Source organism: Pollicipes pollicipes, unplaced genomic scaffold (genome assembly GCF_011947565.3).
Source record: "Pollicipes pollicipes isolate AB1234 unplaced genomic scaffold, Ppol_2.1 Scaffold_3447;HRSCAF=4054_pilon_pilon_pilon, whole genome shotgun sequence".
Classification (NCBI taxonomy): Eukaryota; Metazoa; Arthropoda; class Thecostraca; order Pollicipedomorpha; family Pollicipedidae; genus Pollicipes; species Pollicipes pollicipes.
The window spans coordinates 5,308,632-5,328,158 of NW_023596297.1; the positions used below are offsets into that span (position 1 = coordinate 5,308,632).

General features: G+C 59.7%; 1 protein-coding gene across 1 annotated transcript in view; it reads right to left on the reverse strand.

Annotated features, from left to right (window-relative positions):
- LOC119091815 (protein Wnt-16) overlaps positions 1-15,391 on the reverse strand; it is a 62,069-nt gene extending 46,678 nt beyond the window's left edge. Inside the window, exon 1 of the mRNA XM_037214703.1 lies at positions 15,166-15,391. Coding sequence (XP_037070598.1) covers positions 15,166-15,284 — 119 coding nt within the window. The 5' untranslated portion in view covers positions 15,285-15,391. The remainder of the gene's footprint in view (positions 1-15,165) is intronic.
- Between the last annotated feature and the right edge of the window lie 4,136 nt (positions 15,392-19,527).

Consider the following 19,527-nt stretch of genomic DNA (forward strand, 5'->3'; position numbering starts at 1 on the left):
AAAACATTGTAGCGTAAAGAAAGAGCTACAGGCAAGAAGGAAACTGTGGTATAAACTAGGAAGGTAAGCAGCACTTTAGGGATCTTTTAGCAGGAAAAAGTTTTCAGTGGGCTCAGTTCTTTCATATGTGAATATCGCACATTCGCTTCCCAATTGTCTTCAGGCCAGAGCCAAATGCGAAACTTAGCAGGAATATAACGACCTAAAGGGTCAACTAAAAGAGACACCAAAGAGCTCGGGGAAAATGCACGAAGCTTGCACTTGCTTTGTAATGCAACTCAAACGTTCCTTTTCGCAGTGTTCCTAATGTCCGATGCTCCAAAAACCGACGTACATTCGACTTTTTAAGCGGCGACTTGTTCTTCACCAGAGTGAGCATGCGCACGCGCTCAAGTCCGTTTTGTGGTCGGTGTTCTATGCAGCCTCGGTTAGCTATCTGCTGAAATTTACTCTGACTCAGAGACTCTAAGGTTGCAGAGTCCCACTGCTTAATAGAAAATGCTTTTATCAACATGGCAATGAGAATTTCTCTTAGGATCACTCCGACTTTTTCTGATAACGGTCAGCCAAATGTTTATAAAAGCGTTTGTCCGTAAAAATTTGAGGGTTTTTCGGTTGCTCGCTTCCGCTGCAAGGACATTTGACAGCAAGAACCCAACTTGTGATGGTGATCGGGCGCTCCAGTGGGGTCAAAATGGTGCGGTGGAAACCTAAACAGACTGAATGGGAAATCCCCACGTCCTGTATACTGCAACCATGTCCTTTTATCGACAAATGCGTGATGCATTTCCAGGAGAAATATTCCAGAACAGGTCGAGTTCTGAATGACACCCACCCCACATTACATTCCAAGACACACCAAACAATGTGTGTGGCATTACGCCTGACCGTAAGCCTAATGCGTCGTTACAACACGCCTGTCTCAATTCTGGTTTAGCAGACCGGAGTGTCTTGAACACACGTCAGGCCGAGAGGCTTCGCGTGTCATCGTCGCTGCGTATCACGGGACCACATCTCAAGCGGACGGCCAAATCCCAAATCCCGTGTTTTGTCCGGCGGTCTCGTGCAAAGACCCGTTCCGACCGCCACTCAAGCAAAATGATGTGCGGTTAACGATTGTCTCCCGACCACTAAACGATTTCTAGCCGCTGGCGGGGATAGGATCAGCCTAAATCGCCGTCAAGCTCGGCAGCCACGGACACAAATCCTTGCCCTTTTAGAACGTCGATGACGTAAGTGCCCGCGCGGTTTAATGGGCGTCCGGACGGCTGCATGAGCTGCACGTTCTTCAGCGGCCCGACCCCGTGCACCGGATCTCATTTTGAGCCTTCCGAGGCACATGCGGCCGGCATGCACCGCCACGCGCAGCGGTAATGAAGCACACGCGTAAAAAAGCCGACCCCTCCAGCGGCGGTGCTTCATTAGCGGAACACTCGTCGAACGTCCGCATCAGCAGCTAAGCCGGCTGTTGATACAGGCCTAAAGGCCCGACTTTACGGCAGCCCGGTCCGCGGGAACATCCAAGCGCCGTTTTAACGAGACTATAATAAGAAAGGTAAACAGCAGCGGCGTCCCGGCGGCGGCGGCGGCCTACGGGCTGCCGGCGGCGCGCGGCGCGCCGCCTCGTCCGCCGCCCGTCGCCCGGAACCCGCTCCGACGGCGCAGCGCCGACATGGAGGCGATCCAGCGCCTGGGTGGTCCGACGCTTCACCCGGCAGGCTGAGCCGCCGGGGGGGGGGGGCGCCCCAGCCCCCCCCCCCCCCCGCCTCCGGTCGTGGCGGCGGAGCTGTCAGCAGACGTTTGTGGCGCGGACGGCGTGCCACTTTGGAGGGCGGCGTGCCGCTTTGGAGGGCGACGCGCCGTTTTGGCAGACGGCGTCGCGTCGCCCGGCCGGATGTCAACGAGCCACTGGGAACCGAGTCAAAGAGCTTCTGAGACGGGCCCCGGCGGGCTGGCCCATGGCAGAAGCCAGCGACGGCGGCATGGTGGTCCCAAGCCCAGCACACTGATTGGTCGGGACGCTTAAAGTTTTGTTTTTTGTAATATGCATCGAGTCCAATTATAATATTGTTCTTAAGTTTGACTCATTTATTGATCTAAGTGTTTTTATAATACTTCGGCTACCACTCGATTTCAAACAAATAGGCCAAAACAGTTCCGTGTTTTATTGATTATTGACATGGTGCGCTGATTGATTTGTATGGGGACGACTTGTTACCGAAAGCTCATATTAATACACCTGTTGTATTTTTCATGATACTATGACGCATAGACGAGGAAAAGGGTTAAGACAAGAGCAATTTCTTTCCGGACGTTTTCACGAAGGCAATTTCTAAGGTAAATATAACGTAGCCCTATCAAAGAGGAAAATCGTGTTCTTTGAACCCCAACAGTGACATGTGTGACAGTTTGGCACTTAACACATGCCTTCTTCAGCATAATTTACGTCCATTCGGAGAAAAATTTGATCGTCCGTCCTGATGTTGACATAACGGGCCGGGTGAGAGAAGCTGACATCCCCACAACAGACAGCGCATCAGGGCGGGAGCTCTAGCCGCCAGTCCGCAGTTCCGGCGCGTCGGTGATGCGGCTTTGGTGTTGGTCGGCCGTCTGTCGGGGCCACCGGCCGCGCTGCGGTAGGTCGGCCTCCGGGTGTCGGCGCGCCGCCCCCGACACACAAAACGGGCACATCAAAGTCGCTCTGATCACACGCTCAGGAGCCGCAACGACGTCAATCCCGGCTAATCTGGGGCAGCGGGGCCGGCCGGCAGACAGCGTCGGCCATTGCACCGGCAACCGGGAGCTGCCGCTCACGCCGCGCCGGACCCGCAAACAAACGAGCGTGGCGGCGTCAGCGGCCGGGGCCAGGGCTGCGGCCGACGCGGCACGGGAGGCGGCGTCAGCGGCCGGGCCGGGGCTGCGGCAGACCCGGCACGAGCGGCGGCGTCAGCGGCCGGGGCCGGGCTGCGGCCGACGCGGCGGCGTCAGCGGCCGGGCTGGGGCTCGGGGCCGACGCGGCGCCGTCAGCGGCCGGGCCGGGGCTGCGGCAGACCCGGCACGAGCGGCGCCGTCAGCGGCCGGGGCCGGAGCTGCGGCCGACGCGGCGGCGTCAGCGGCCGGGCTGGGACCCGTGCCGACGCGGCACGAGCGGCGGCCAGAGCGGCGCCCAGCCTGCACCACGTCAGCAGCACGTCGCCGCTGGTGATAGCAGCCGCCCGGCGCCGGCCGCCTGGACGACAGGAGCCGACAGAGCCGGGGGTCGTCCCCACCAAGCCTTTGGCACCGGGCTGTCGCCGACGTCCCCGCCCAATCGAGCGCCTGGCACCGGCCGGCCCGGGGCGACGCTGAAGGGGCTGGAGACACCCTCCCGGCGTCTCGGCGCGATTGCTGAGCCCGCGGCGGCGGCGGCGGCGGTGACGCGAAAAACGTCGAAATCGATGGCTGCCGCCGCCCGGGCGCAGACCCTCGTCGAACAAAGGGAGCCGCGGTCGACGGTCGGATGTCGCCGCCGGGCGCCCCCGGGCGAGTCGCCCTGCCTTCCCGCAGGTGCGGCGTGGCACTCGGTCACTGGCGGCCGTCCAAAATGCCGCGCGCGTCGGGCTCGGATCAGGCTGCCACGCCGAAGCCGGTGGTCCGGCCCACAGACCGCATCGAAAACATCTCGCGCGCCGCCGCCAATAAAAATCTGCCGGCCGTCGCCTCACTTGGGGTGAGTTGTTTCGCCAGGTTTGTACACGACCGCTCAGATCCGATAGATGTTGAGCGGCGTTCTCCCGCCGGCGGGCCGCGGGGGCGGACGAGGGGGGGGGGCGCCGTCTCGTTACGGAGGTGACGACGAACAGAGAGGCTGTAGTGGAGGCCTGGGAATGACGCGGCCGTCTGGCAGCCGGCCCCGCTACTCGTGGAAAAGAGTGTCCCGCCTCGTTGCCCTGACGGAGAAGCGAGGTTGGCTGGTGCACCGCGACCCCGGCGGTGATCTGCGACAGGATGACATCCGGGATTTTTCCAACATAATCATCCTGACCTCCTTGATTTCACTAGTTCTGAGACCCCAGCAGCGGTTGGTCTCGTCCTCCGGCTTCAGATCTGACGACGGTCAGGCCTCCTCCATGACACCAGTCCAGCGGTGCTGTCGTCACCAGCGTCGTCTGCCACACAGAACAGCACTCTGCGTTTAGCAGCGTTGCCATCCCAGAGTCATCGGTCTTCACCAGCGACCGTACCGCAGGCATGGGAACAGCAGGCCAGGTGGGCAATGGCCTACAGAATTATAGTAAAAGTTAAATGTTAATCCTATAGCTATGGACAGAAATATTGACTGCAGAAAGGAGTTAAACTTACACTCTTCTGGTCAGGGGCACGCTTCTGCACTTCTGGCCAGCGCCGTTATCTTCCGAACAGCACAGCGCTTTGCCACTCCCAACGGGCAGACATCCCGGACAGTACAGGGCCCTGTCGTCACCCACGCCGTCATTTCGGACAGGAGAAGACGCCATCATCTCGGACAGGGCGCTCGTCTCGCTCCGCTGAGCCTCGTGAAAGCAGGCGGCAACCAAGCGAGGCGCACGTCCGACCGGCCGCGGAGGAAGGAGCGAGAGCACCCGGCGACCGGGCTCCGGCCGACGCCCGCCTCCCGGTGTCGCCGGGGAGACCGCGCACCTCCGCCCCCTGGCAGCGCCAGCTGGAAGGGACGCACAAGCTTCAGTGGGAGCACGCATGCTTCGTTGGTGCAACCAGATTAAAGGGGAGCAGTTGTCATGCGAAGGATTCCGGGCATGCATGTCTAATATTTGTCATACGACGGTTGCGTCAGGCATGTCTGCGATTTGGCTCAGGTTCGTGTTGATTGTGTATGTGTTGCTTGACTGAAGCAGGCAGGGCCTCACTCACTGCAACTCATTGAGAAATAATCTGGACCGGTCCACAAAACACGCGTTTGCGCTCATTAACTTGAGTAGCCTCCGTTACCAAAATAGACAGTTAAGATTGTCTCCCGACAAACTATCGAACAGCTGCTTCGCGTGGACACGAATAGGCATGTGCTTGGCATCATGGTTGAGAACGCAATCGATCACACTGGGTTTGTTTCCAATAACAACAGACCGACGAGAGACAGTGCACTGAGTAAACTGTTTCAGGCTGGTGTAAGGTGATGTCGCAGCGGCAATAATGATGTAGTTTGCCAGACCATGGCACGCTTAACTGGAGCCTAGATCGCATGAGCCTTCACAGGCACGTCGGCTGGTGCATGCTTCTAATCTAATCTCTGTGAGCTCGTTGGGTTCCAGTCATGTCCGTGCTCCAGAGGAGAGCGGGTTATCCAGGGTTATCTACGGCTCCGTTCACACAGGAGGCCTTCTCGAGACGTGCTGACCTCGCTCCGCGCATCTTACGTCGGCGGCGCGTCAGAATTGGGGTCGCGCCGGCGATATCAGGCGGGCCTGTTTGAAGAGGACGAATGGTACCGACAGTCGGGTTCGATAGCCGATCAAATCGACGCCGATTGCCTCCCATTGGCTCAGCGACAGGGCCAGATTCTACCTGGCCACGCCGGGCCAAACATTCTCCGACCACGTCCCAGCCATGAGCCATACATCCCTGCGGCATACAACGGATCGTCCTCCGCCAGATCCCGGCGATGGGCGACCCGTCTCGGCTCGACTTGACCCGGGCCGCCGGCTGCAACGGCCGGGCCTCGACCTGCCCGGGATGGCGACACCTCGCGTCCGAAAACGGCCCGGTCACTGCCGAAATTAATGGTCCGAGACGGCGCCGGGGACATCGATGCCAATCGGCCGTGGTAATGGAAGAAAATGACCGTCATTCTAATTGCAAAACCGGTTTGCGCTGCCGCGGGCTCGGCTGCCGAAGCCTGATCGGTTGACCCCACGGCCCGACCGCCGCCGCCTGGTGCGGAGCGGCTCGGCCGCCTCCTCCGTCTGGAGCCGACCGAGTCCGCAGCTCTGCAGCGCCGGCCGGGGTCGACTGAGTTCACAGGTCACCGGCGTGAGAAGCATAGCCAGGAACGCTGACATGTCACCAGAAAGAGGTGACAGAAGGGAGAAGCCCGCCTCAGCAGCAGCCTGGGGCGCACCCGGCAGAACTCATCCCGCCGAAGCGAGTTAGAGCCGCTCGAGCTCACAGCTCACCGGCGCGCGGCAGGCCGACCGAACTCACATCTCACCGTTGTCGGGCGGAGCGGCCCCGTCCCCGGCCGTCGTCTCACAATCGTGACTGACGAGCTTCACCGCCGGCGGGCGTCCGGGCAGCTGCTGATGGGAAAAGTTCGCCGCAGTCTCCCGGCTTGGCCGCCGGATCAGACGCGATCGGTCCCGCGGCCAATCACGTGCTGTCGCACGCTTCACTTGGCCTGCCTCGTGTCGCTGGGAGCCTTGAGACGGAGCCGGCCGGGGGAGGCGGATTAAGGGGCGAAGTTACCGCGGCCTCGGCTCCAATCTCGGGTTATCACGGCTGTTTGTCCGCGATAAACTGGTGCGGCCCAAGTCCAGCCGTCACATGGTCTAGACGACGTCCATAAGATCACAAGGCCGTCCAAAGTACCTCATGACGCTTTAAGGTGGAAGGCTTGTGAGCCGGGGTTGCTGAACAACAATCCAAGTGAGCAGTGATTATGTGTCATTGGTTCTGAATGAGCAGTACCCAACTGCACTTCTATATTCCCATTACAAATGGTTACCTCTCCGAGCACTTCTGGTGCTCGGAGTTCTCTTCTTCTCTGCCAGATCTTCTTTCTTCTTCTCTTCTTCTTCTCTTCTTCTTCTTCTCAGATCTCTCTCAGATCTCTTCAAGCTCAACGCTGGTGCAAGCGGGTTATCTATCGAAGCTTGGCGTGATTTTTGTTCGCGTCGTGAGCTCAAAGTATGCCTACAGCAGTCTGCAATAACGCTGCTGGAGTCGGACTCCAGGGTGTCTGAGGGTCGATTTTAAATGCACACATTCCGGAAATTATTTACGTTCTCCTCTGAGAGCTACAATTGTGTCTGGCGCCTCTGGGGTCAAGTGATGGTTATTAAAACGGCAGCTGACAGCCAGAGTGGCCGCGGAGGTGGGACGCTGTCGGGGCGTGGTATAATAATGACCTCCGGGACAGCCGAGATGGGTGGGCCGCCGTCCTTCGCCGACCTCTGGCCGACCCAGATGCTCCGACGCCCGAGGTCACCGCCCAGGGCGACGCCTCGACACCTCCTGCACGACCGGCCGCGGCGCCAGCTTCATCTGAGAGGAGCACCGCGCACTCTCCTGCCGCAGACAGCTGCCGTGGTTCCCGGGACCGTACGCTTCCTCTCCCGCAAGAGTAGACCGCTCCGCCCCAAGGTCGACTGTACCGAGAGGTCTATCACGCAGGCTGCTCGACTCTCTCAGGAGGTCCCAGGTTATGGTGTGAAACAGAGCCTCCTGTGACCTCCCAGACCGCCTTGGCGAGCGCCGCCTCTCCTGAGCTATCGCCAGGCCGGAGCCCATCCCGTCGTGATGGAGACTTATCGCCGGCCATCGGGCGCGTCTCCGACCCACGCCCGCCGGTGGCGGTCCCACGGCGACCGGCGTCGGTGGTGGTCTGCAGTGACCGGCGCCGGTGGCGGTCCCGCACAGCGACCGGCGTCGGTGGTGGTCTGCAGTGACCGGCGCCGGTGGCAGACTCGCACGGCGACCGGCGTCGGCGGCGGTCCGCAGTGACCGGCGCCGGTGGCGGTCCTCCACAGCGACCGGCGTCGACGGCGGTCCGCAGTGACCGAAGCCGCCGGCGGTGCCGTACTGACCGGCGTGGCAGTGACCGTTTACCCCGCAGTGCCCGGTGTTGGCGGCGGCCTGTCACCGACACCGCTGCCGCCGGCCCCGGGCACGGTAGCCGCCGCGGCGCGTGCAGACGGGGGTGTAACATGTGGCACGCAGTGCGTGAGCCGTGCCGGTAATTATATAGATGTGAGGCTATCGGGTGACCGGTCGGCAGCGCAGCGGGTAATTTGGTAGCCAGAGGGCGGGTAGTCGGCAGGGGCGGTGTCAGCGGCTCGGACAAGGGCGGCCAGCAATGTGATGGAACAGACGATGTACAGGGAGCATTTTAATGCACGTTCTTGAGAGGAAAGACATTAGAGACTCAGATGAGATGTGATTTTCGCCACGAGTACAAAGAAGAAAGGGCGAGGATTTTAGCTACGCTGTCTGAGATCGACGCGCGCCAGGACAGCCAGCTCCTGACTTCTTAGAATATCATTAACTCCAAGCAGATACATGTCACTGTTCGGAACTACCATAACCAGCCTAGCCACGACAGTATCAAAGCTTCACATCAGAGCATAAGCCGAAGACCTTTCCACCGCCGTCAGGTCCGTTTAAGCCGTCCTTTATCGCTCGACTGACAGCGCGCGTTCCATTGATGGCTTCTGGCAGCGATAGGACACGACAGCCTGTCCGCTCCACGCTCCCCTGGCGATTCATTTCTCCGAGCCGCCTCAGCTCTCCACGACCTCAAACACTGACGGCGTCCAGAGAGCGGGCAGCCGCGCTCCGCTCGGGAGACCTGTCACACGCTCACAACGCGCGCGGAAGACGGCCGGCTCCTCGTGAGGCGCGTCCGGTGATGGTCTGCACCTGCCCGGACGTGCGCCGCCGCGCGAGCCAGGCCGGCCTCGGCGACGGGCTGCGCCACTAAGAAGGGCCGTGTTGTCCCCGGCCGTCGCGGCACGACAGCGTGTCAAGCTCGCCGAGGACGACCGCGAAGGCCGGCATAGAAGATATGGTGAGCTTCAGCGGCGTTTTTCGTGACCAAGTGAGTTCTTGGTTGCGTTTTTGCGGGGTGTTCGCGTTTGTTTGTTTTTTTTTAGTTTGGACGCGTTGCACTGCGTCGCACCTGGACGTAACAAGAAGCGTTAGCACCGCGTTTAGGAAATACTTGGCGAAACTTGGAGAAGCGGACGATGTGATCATGTTTATAAATGTGGGAATCTTTGCCTTCCACCGTCCCATTGAACGTGTTTCCAATTGCTAACGCCGTCGAACGCCAATGTATCCTTTCTGCGGCCAGCTCCACCAACCGCGGGAGAAGATTCACACGTGAGTCTGGCTTCCCAGCGCGCCGTGTTTCCAGCCGCCGGCCCGCCAGCGGCCCCGGTGCCGTCACGTCGCCCGGGCCGCCCCAATGACGATTGACGGCCGTGTAGCGCCCGTCAGCCTAACAACACACCTCTTAGACCCGCGCCCGCGGCGTTTGGGATTCACACCGCCATCCGCCCTTCGCGGCTAATTGGACGCGGACGGACCCAGTGCGCCGGGTCCATTACCTGGCCACCCGGCTGAAAGGACCCTCCGCGGCTGCGAGTCGCGGCGTCGCACCTCGGGGTCGGGACCCATTGTCCGCGGGCCGGCGGCGCGGCTGCCGGCCGACGGCGCGGCTGTCCCGTCCGCTCCCATTCAGCAGCGCCGATGAAATCCGAGTCCGAGCCCGTGCTGTGACGTCACTGGGGCGGGTGCCGCCTGCGGAAGGCGGACCGCTGCCGCTGCCGCTGTCGGTTCCGGTCACTGTAGTGCCATGCCGACGCTGTGATGTCACAGGAGCGGGTGCCGCCGGCGGACCGCGGCCTCTGCCGCCGTCGGTTCCGGTCACTGCAGTGACATGCCGACGCTGTGACGTCCCTGCAGCGGGTGCCACCGGCAGAGGGCGGACCGTGGCCGCTGCCGCTGTCGGTTCCGGTCACTGTAGTGACATGCCGACGCTGACCACTCCACAGGTCAGTTGGAGAAGAACATTTGGTCCAGTTGGTGGGTGGGGGAGGCAACGCGCCGTGGACTAGTGGCGGAAATTCATGAAACTCGGTCCTGGCCGAAGACCGCATCTCCCCATGGTAGACATTGCCGTGCATATTCAGGGTAGTGTAGTGAAGGGAGGTGGAGCACCGAGGCATGGAAACAAACACTGAGAAAGGGGAATAAAGCGCCATGCAATGGCAGAGTGACCCAGCGCCCACGCGGAACCAACTTTTTGGCGTTGCGCCGTTTGCACAATCTGTTATCGAAAGCATACGTTTGTCCGGGGGTGCCGTCTCCTATCCTGATCTGGGCTCCCACCCCGCAACTTAAGTGCCAGCCCTCGCCCCTCCAGCCTTTTTTTAAGAAAGCGGGTCATTTTCGTAGTTTTTACTGCTCAGCCCCCCCCCCCTTCCTCAACGCATTTTGGGAATCTTTACCATTGCATATGGCTCATAACTTGTGGATCGTTGGACAGCAGTGCGCCTGCCGGGAACGCGTCCCACCGGGCGCCAACGCCATCCGTCCACGCTGCCACCAGAGTCTGAAATCCGAGCCTCGCCACCGCGGAGGTGCCTTCGTCACCTGCGGGCCGGGCCACGCACAACGCACAGGACACGTGGAAAACAGGCCTCAATTCGCCTCTCACGACACGCCTGAGTGCCTTTCTTGCACGCGACGACAATGGCCGACGTTCCGGCAACAAGCCGCCACGTTGCTGAAAAACGCGCGTACGCCCTCTTCAATAAACACCGCCCTTCTCTGGGGCGTGATTGAGTGCCGGTAGTACACGTCGCCGTGCCGCTGCCGCACTGAGCAATGACTGGATGCCGCCCGCCGCCCAAAACATCGCATCTCACGGGAATCCTTGAGGTGCCGCGCGGCGACGGCTTGACTTCGAGACGGATGGCTGCGGTTGGCTGGGAGCGGCCCGCGCGCGCACGCAGGATCGCCGCTAATCCAGCCGGTCGACTAATTGAATTGGGAGGGCCGCCGAGTATGCGGCTAATTACCCTGCCGGTAAAATGAAAGGACCGTCCGCGGTCATACGACACCGAAATTCCGCGCCGGGTACGATCCGGGAGCCCGTCCATACGGTATGCGAACGACCTGAGCGTGTGACAACCTCGAGGCACGCCCGGCCCGGCGTCCAGAGACGGGTTGTCCACGTTTAGTACCTGGGGCCGCACGGCAGGCCCCTGCAGGCGGCTCCGGGACAACTCCGGCGGACGCCGCGGCGCATGACGCAGTGCGTCGCGCCGCTGTGCCGCCCGGCCTCGGGCCAGTGCGCCGGTTTGGCCGGTGCCGGCGCGCCAGTCGGCCGGGGTCCGACAGCGCCGATCGTGCAAGAGCACGCCGCCCACTCGTGGCGTAGATGGCGCGGGCGACACGTGAGGTGGCGCATCTGCACAAGAATCAGCACGGCAGTGGGCTGCGCGCGGGCGAAGTCTCTCTCCCTTCCTCCCTCCCTCCCTCCCTCCCTCCCTCCCTCTCTCTCTCTCTCTCTCTCTCTCTCTCTCTCTCTCTCTCTCTCTCTCTCTCTCTCTCTCTCTCTCTCTCTCTCTCTCTCTCTCTCTCTCTCTCTCTCTCTCTCTCTCTCTCTCTTCTCTCTCTCTCTCTCTCCTCTCTCTCTCTCTCTCTCTCTCTCTCTCTCTCTCTCTCTCTCTCTCTCTCTCTCTCTCTCTCTCTCTCTCTCTCTCTCTCTCGCGTGAGCTGGGTCGGCGCACTGCGGGGGGTGAGCAGGTGACCCAAGCATGAAAAGAACACGGAGCGCAGTTTGTTCTGCACGATGCTATCGCCAAACGCCGGCAACGTTCCGCGACGTGGGCAAGGTATTCAGGTGCTTTCCAGAACAACGAAACAGCGCCGTCGAAAGCGCATCGAGCGCGTGCAAGGATGCAAGGAAATAAAGAAAAACAAGGCGGCGGCGTAACACCCCGATTGGTTTGTGTTGCACCCAGACCAAAGCCAGGGTCGGTCACGCACCCATCCCGTTCGGACAGCGTTCGCACCTAATTTGAGTCTCCCATTGTTCTAGCAGGGGGTAATCTGCACCGGGCCCGGCTGCCCCGTGCATTCACTATGCAGCGAGCCCCACTCGGGAACGGAGAGAGCGCGACACACAATACCGCCGGGTCACGTGCGACCGGGCCGGCCGCCGCATGGGTAATGGGCTGCGGGGACTGGGTCAGGTCAGGCCGGCGCGCACGCACCGGAGCGCTGATGGAGCGGTCAGCAGCCTCATGTCGCTGGCCCTGACAGCGGCAGATGGATGGGGATGCTGTGTCAGCAGTCCCACGAGTAACACCCGTCCGGGTCAACTCACAGTCACGTTCGCGCATTCACTGTTATGGAGAAACGAATAAATCACACAGACACCGACCGATCGCCTGCTTTATTGGCGCTGGAATATCACACTATCATTACTATCACACCATTATTATTAATATCACACTACCATTACTTATTATTACTTATTACTGTTATTCTTCTATTATTATTTGTAAGTACTCCGTATGTTTTGTTTTGTTTTTAGGACAATTGGATACATGTAGCGATAAACCGAAAGACGAGTGAGCGGGTATAGATCGGCCGATGGGACACTAGCGCTGTCCGGACAAAACGCGGACCAGACTGAGCGCCGAGTCCCTGGAAGCCTTCATGGCTGCAGCCGATGCCCCTGCGGGCGGGAGCCACAGGCCGGGCGCTCCCGCCGATGCCCCTGTAGGCGGGAGCCACAGGTCGGACGCTCCCGCCGATGCCTCTGTAGGCGGGAGCCACAGGCCGGACGCTCCCGCCGATGCCCCTGTAGGCGGGAGCCACAGGTCGGATGCTCTCGCCGATGCCTCTGTAGGCGGGAGCCACAGGCCGGACGCTCCCGCCGATGCCCCTGTAGGCAGGAGCCACAGGCCGGACGCTCCGGTCGATGCTGCTGCGGGCGGGAACCACAGACCGGGTGCTCCCGCCGATGCCCCAGCGGGCAGGAGCCATGGGCCGGACGCTCCCGCCGATGCCGTTGAGGGCGGCAGCCGCGGGCGCTCGCTGTGGTCGGCTCCAACGCATTGTTGTCTGAGTTACGACGACGGCGACAATTATCCGCGTCACTTCCACGCGTCGTAAACGCTTCGGCCCAGCGGCGACAGGCTCTGTCCGCTGCCTCGTCACAGTCGTAAACGCCGGCGCCGCGGCTGCCGCGTCCTCGGAAGCAGTCGGCGGGAGGCCCGACGGACTCGAAACAGCGGCTCGGGGGCAGCCAGCGCTGCGATCGAAAACGTGATTCATTAGCCATTTTGTGTCGTTTGGCCGAGCCCAGGCAATCAGGACCATCCCATTGCTGAGCACGTGCCGCTTCCACGTGCGTGGCCGTTTAAATCTGGGCTCGACATCAACCAAGGAGTACGAGCTAGCGTGCAGTTACCCAAACCGCAAAGAAAGCGAGACAGGCCACACATGTCATTACCACAACACACGGCGTTTTCGCTGCGTGGGCCGCCGCTCCTCCGTGCGGGGCAGAACCGCCACGGCTCGCGCTAAACGCATGCCCGGCGTTTTCCCCGATCCGTCACGTTCGCGTTTGTTTCAGGCGCGGTAATGGCGCATTAATGCATGGACCGCCGCGGTCGAATCATCTACCTGTGCCAGCTAAACGAGCCCTCGATGTAAAACGACACCGACCGGCGCCCCTCTCCGATGACAATCTGCGGCCCTCTGAATGCCAGGAATGGCATGCGCGCGCCGAAAAAGTCCTTCTCGCGCGGCAATTCCTGGTCCGCCAACTGTCCTTCGCCGATGGCAGGACGGCGGAAGGACGCTGGTCTGAACGTGACCGTAGGAAACAGAGGTCGTGACAGACAGACAAACAGAGGTCGTGACAGACTTGTGCTCGACCACGGGTGGATTCAGGGTCCGCTGGAGAATCGGCCAAATTGAAATAAAGCCGAGATGGACTCGAATTCTTGCGCACTTTGTGTGAGCCGGCGTCGAGGCGAGCTAGTTCTGCATTAATATAAAGGTTTCAGATTGAACTCCAGTAGGCGCGCCGGTAACAACAGCTAGTTCTGCTATGACAGCTCCCGTGACTGCCACACAAAACGGCTTACGTCATGAACAATAGCCCCGGAATCAACTCCATCGCTATCAGTCTCGGAGTTAAACAGTGCCTGTTTGAGAAGGAGCCGGAGTTAGCTCAGGCGTGCGCTATCATGTATGGAGTCGGAGTCGGAGTCAGCCCCATGCGCTGTGACTCTGAGTCTGAGTTGTTCCCGGCAGATTGAGATTAATCGCATGTTTGGGTTGGGTGAGAATATGGGTGGTAAGCTAACCAAAAAGACGACAAAACGCAAAAAGTGTCAGTTCTATCAGAAAGTTAAGTGATATCTTTAAAGTGATGCCGCGGTATCATCACCCACCTGACGGCGTAGCCCTGCCGCGCCACGCGATATGAAATTTGCCCGTCCGCGGCATTGGAATGCGTTCCAGAATAAGTACGTTCGCCCCGAAAAGGCGTCTTAGTAGACAAAGCACCGCCAAATGACCGGCATTGATAACCAATGACCCCATGAGATCGATGGCGGCGGTGCCCACGGGAGCGGTCCCCCGTGCGAGGGCTCACCTCCCTCCGGAGGGCCCGCACCCGACGGCCAGCTCTGCGCTATGTTGGCCGGCCTGTCCGCCGGCTGCCCGCGCGGCCCGTACCTCCAGCGGGGGACGTGCTTAGACCCGGTGCACAGTCGCTGCCTGGCATACCATGGCTGCCTTTGAAGACTTTTACATGCACGCTCTTCGACCACGCTTAAAATGCGTTTGTAACCGTCGGTAATCTACATTTCATTCCAGATGATCCCACGGAAAATGGGGACTTCACATTCTTGGCCGCATGTTCTGCATGAGATAATGGAAATGATATTTCACCACCCTCGAATCCTCTGGGGCGTGCACACTTTCCGCAAAACACACGGCCGAGTTGCAGGGCTGAGCAGCTGCTTAGAATTCGCAGCTGCAGCGGTTTTTGACGCACGGCTGCATTCTCACACCGGGTTATTTGTCCACCGACGTGATGGTCTACACATCCGGCGGCGGGTAATCGCAGGCCGCCCGACTGCAGGTGGTGGTGATTACCGCACAGAACGCATGCTCGCACGCACACTCGTACCGCCGCCCAGAGGCGTAACCAGCGCCGCCGCCGGGGAGACGCAGAACAACTTGCCTGAGAACTGTCACTTGTTGGAATTTGAGGAGAGAGGACAAGATTTGTTTTCTAATGTGACTCATTTAGCATAAGAGCTCACGCTGAACGGAGTCGTCGCATGAGAGCGCTTACGATTTCATTGGTACGTGACGCTGCGGGTGAGGCCAGAGCCGTGCCTCGGCGAGCCGCCGGCGGGGCGGGGCCGGTGTACTCACATCCAGTTGTAGTATCCGTGCACGGCCGCTGGCTGCAGCAGCACGAGCGCCAGCACGGCGGCCAGCGCGCCGCCGGCCGCCCTCGCCCCTGACATCGGACCCGTCTCAGCGCGCCGCATGGCCGCCTACATCACACTGGCGCCGGCACAGGTCTGCGCACGTCAGAGCGTGCCGCGGCACACGGCACACGTCCTGACACAGTGACGTCCCGCTCCCGTCACGCGGCCGCCGGGCGACTGACGCCCGTCCGCCGACCCGGTCTTCGAGGAGCTGCGCTCGCGGGGGGCGGAGCCTAGCGCAGCGCGCGACGCCCATTGGCTGAGCGCGGCCGCCAAAAGCTGTGACTTTCGCGGAAGGTTTTGTGTGATTGTTCCGGCTGTGGTCTCTCTGAGCGCTTAACGGTATTTTTAGTGCGTTGGTGGGTGGAAACCAAATACAAAACGATCCGTGGAGGTCAGATATCACCCAGAAAATTTCAACAAAACTTAGAGCAGTGTGAGAAAGGAAAAGTTGCTGAAATATTTGAGAAGAGCGTTGAGGCGTGCCCTAATGATTCGTTTTCTAACCGTCTTTTTGTCAGAAAATTTCACTCCACCAGCTTGTTAAGTACTGGCCTTAGTGCTAAACCCTAATGTGTGCTAATTAGAAGTACGGAGTAGCGCTATGTCCGTATTGGCATCGATTTAATCAATTGCGTTTTAACTTAAATCAGGCGCAAAACTGGCGATAGTTCAGTTCTTTGGGTTTCGCTGTGTATGAAAAGCACCTTTGCAGAATTAAAATTTTGTTGATCTAGGGAAAACATAATGTTGAAGCCTGGTGTTGGTTTAACACTCTTAAATTGCATTGCTACTGAAAGCTTTATCGATTCATCAATAGCAGACATTGACTAATGACCTGATCTCTTAACAGTTCACCGACATGTCTGTACTGACACATCTCTTAAACATCGTTCCCTGATGCTCAGCAATCTAGACTCTGACAAATAGGAGCCGAGCATAGAGCTATAATTTCCCCATTCAAATGGGTACTTGCCTCGTTGAGATTATATCAAAATTTACCCCAGTCGACTGCATGATTTTGCCGTGAAGGATAATACATCAGATATGTGCATAGTTTTTGGGGCGAGTAGGAACGACCACCGAGCGTATTGGTTGCTTACTTTTCATCTATTCCTATCAATGATAGTATATGCATGGACGTAGGGACAGGAGGCCAAAGGTCACCCCTCTTTCATATTTTTCCCATTAACCTTATGGCGATGCATGGATGAATTCGGCGTTAAGACAAGCACAGCCCGCACACACTTTCTGGGACGTTTCTACGCCTATAAATATACACATGCATATAAATAACCCACTAATGATCGGTTTGGTTTCCTTTCTGAGGACCTTATTGGATTATTTGACCTGATGTTAGAATACCAGAGCACACCTGTTCAACCCAATCAAAGAGCCATACAAAAGCCTAGCTTCGGTATGCAAACGACTGCACGCGTCGCCTCTGGCCAGTTGTCCCGTCACCCTTATCAGACAAGTGCTACTTCCGCGGCCGTCCGACAAGGAATGAGGTCAGTCACGCCGACAATTCCCGCTCCATCCATCCACCGTCGGGCCCGGAAGTAGCTGCCACCGACACCGCACGCGTCACGCTGACCCGGGCCGGCGACCTTGTTCCGTGACAGCCTGTGCCCACGCCGGACCTGTTGAAGACAATGTGTCAATGCGTGACGGAAGAGGTCGTGTTGTCAACTTGGAGGAGTGCCCGGCCGTAAGGTCCATAAGGAATTACTTCAGGCAATTCTGCCGACATAGATGCCTTCCGCATGCCTTCAATCCGTCAGTGCTGGATGGGACCGGAGCCCAGAAATGCTGGACCGCAGCCCAAGAGCGCTGGACCGCAGTCCGAGGACGCTGGACCGGAGCCCAATAGCGCTGGTCCCACGTCCGCCGCGCGGCGCCCGCCTGACCGGGGCCCGGGCGCCGCGGCCGGCGGTGTCTCCCGTCCCGGGCGCGGCCGCCCCCGGGGCCCGGCCGGCCCCGATGGAGATCGATGGCCGAGCAGCGTGATACGATCAGCGGCGATCGGCCCGGCGGCGGCCGGCGCACAGGTGCCCCTCACCGGGAGCTGCTGTCGGCGCTCAGGTGCCCCTCACCGGCGGCCGCTGTCGGCGGCGGCCGGCGCACAGGTGCCCCTCACCGGGAGCTGCTGTCGGCGCTCAGGTGCCCCTCACCAGGAGCTGCTGTCGGCGCTCAGGTGCCCCTCACCGGAAGCTGCTGTCGGCGCTCAGGTGCCCCTCACCGGGAGCTGCTGTCGGCGCTCAGGTGCCCCTCACCGGGAGCTGCTGTCAGCGCTCAGATGCCCCTCACCGGCGGCCGCTGTCGGCGGCGGCCGGCGCACAGGCGTCTCTCGCCGGCGGCCGCCGGCGGCGCTCAGGTGCCGCTCACCGGGAGCTGCTGTCGGCGCTCAGGTGCCCCTCACCGGGGGCCGCTGTCGGCGCTCAGGTGTTCCTCACCGGCCGCCGCTGTCGGCGCTCAGGTGCCCCTCACCGGGGGCCGCTGTCGGCGCTCAGGTGCCCCTCACCGGCCGCCCCTGTCGGCGCGCGTCCGACCGATGTGTTCGCCTCGCCGCCGCCGCGGACCGCGCGCCGGTTTTTGCGCCGGTCGCCGGGCGTCATCGTTTGTCGGACACGGCGACCTGGCTGTAATTAAACGGTCCTGTTAATGACCGGGGCGCGACCGGGCTGATTTACATGCGGCGCGCGGGCGGGCCGCAGCGACGCGGGGTCCAGCTGGTCCGGTGTGGGTGACCGGGACATCCGCCGCGGTCTGCCGGTGTCACTGCGGTAATTACGGAGCGGCCGGCCGTCGGCGGCGCTGTCAGAATGGCATGTTGTCGGCAGTCCTCTATGCGCCGGACGCTGGAGAGATGGCCGGTTCAGTGTGCGGTGGACGCCTGTAGCTCACCAGATCCGGATCGAAAGGCTGAGGCGCCCGCCACGTCACAAATTCAGGCATGGAAAGAATGTAGCAGAGGTGTCTCCCGGCTGATTTTATTGCCCCTGGGATTTATGGACTTGGTTTACGGCTCATGGGGCTATTCATGTCGCCGCCGTGCATCGCGCCGCCTGCGTCATCACGTTTACAGCTGTTGAGTGCGGTAAGATAGCGAAGTGTCGCGTTTTGCTATACGCATCAGTCATGTAACAAGCTGCTTCCTGTGTGGAGTCAGCGCAGTCTTCACGCTCTCGGGTTCAATAGAATAACCGCACAGGCAGCTTTTTTACCTGCGCATCACACCTTAGTTCGTGGTCATGACGGAAGAAGCGGCACGTTTCACTTGATCCGCAGTGAGGTCGTCGCAATCAATCATTGGCAGTTCGCGGCATCAATCCCTTTCACCTCCAGTCCCTCTTACCACCAGGGGCCACCTCCAGTCCCTCTCCTCGCCAGGAGCCACCTCTAGTCCCTCTCCCCGTCAGGGGCCGCCTTCAGTCCCTCTCCCCACCAGGGTCACCTCCAGTACCTCTCCTCGCCAGGAGCCACCTCTAGTCCCTCTCCCAGTCAGGGGCCGCCTTCAGTCCCTCTCCCCACCAGGGAAGACCCCCAGTCCTTCTCCCCACCAGTGGCCACCTCCAGCCCCTCTCCCCACCAGGGGCCACCTCCAGTCCCTCTCCTTATCAGTGGCCAGCTCCCGAATCCACGCCCCCAGGGGTGGTAAACCTTGCCGATTTTGTGGATAAGGTCAGCGAGAAAAATGTCTAATGTCTAATTGCACGTGACGATTGGTGCCAAAAATGCTTTTGGGAGAAAGTTTTGGTGACGGTCGCTACAAAATATTACAGCGCGCATTCCGCAACCTTGCATGGGGCTTCAGTGGTAATGCATTTCATCCCACAACACCAGCAAGCATTTCTGTAAATAACCTTCACCGCACGCGACGGCACCTGGGTATCTTTCTTAGCACCATCCCATCCCGGCGACAAAAATATCCTAATATTTTTAGTTGGCTGCTCACTTCGGTGACAAATCAGCAACATATTTTCTATGGCCCGGTCGGCTTGGCCGATTCGCTGTTTTTACGGGCAGTTTCAGTGCTCCAAACTAGGCAGTAGAAAATACTGCAAAAGATGTAGATACGGCCAATAATTTGGCACCAAAGGCATGTTTCAATCGTTGCAATACAACTCAGATATATGAGATTGGCGGTGGCTTGCAATGCACTGTGACTTTGCAAGCGGCAATTGCATTGGAGTTTGGTGTTTTGGTGTCATGGTGTTTTGATGTTTGATGCTAAGGATTTCGTTTCGATAAAGACATGTCGCCAAAATATTAACGCATCTATTCCTCTATTCTTCTGGTA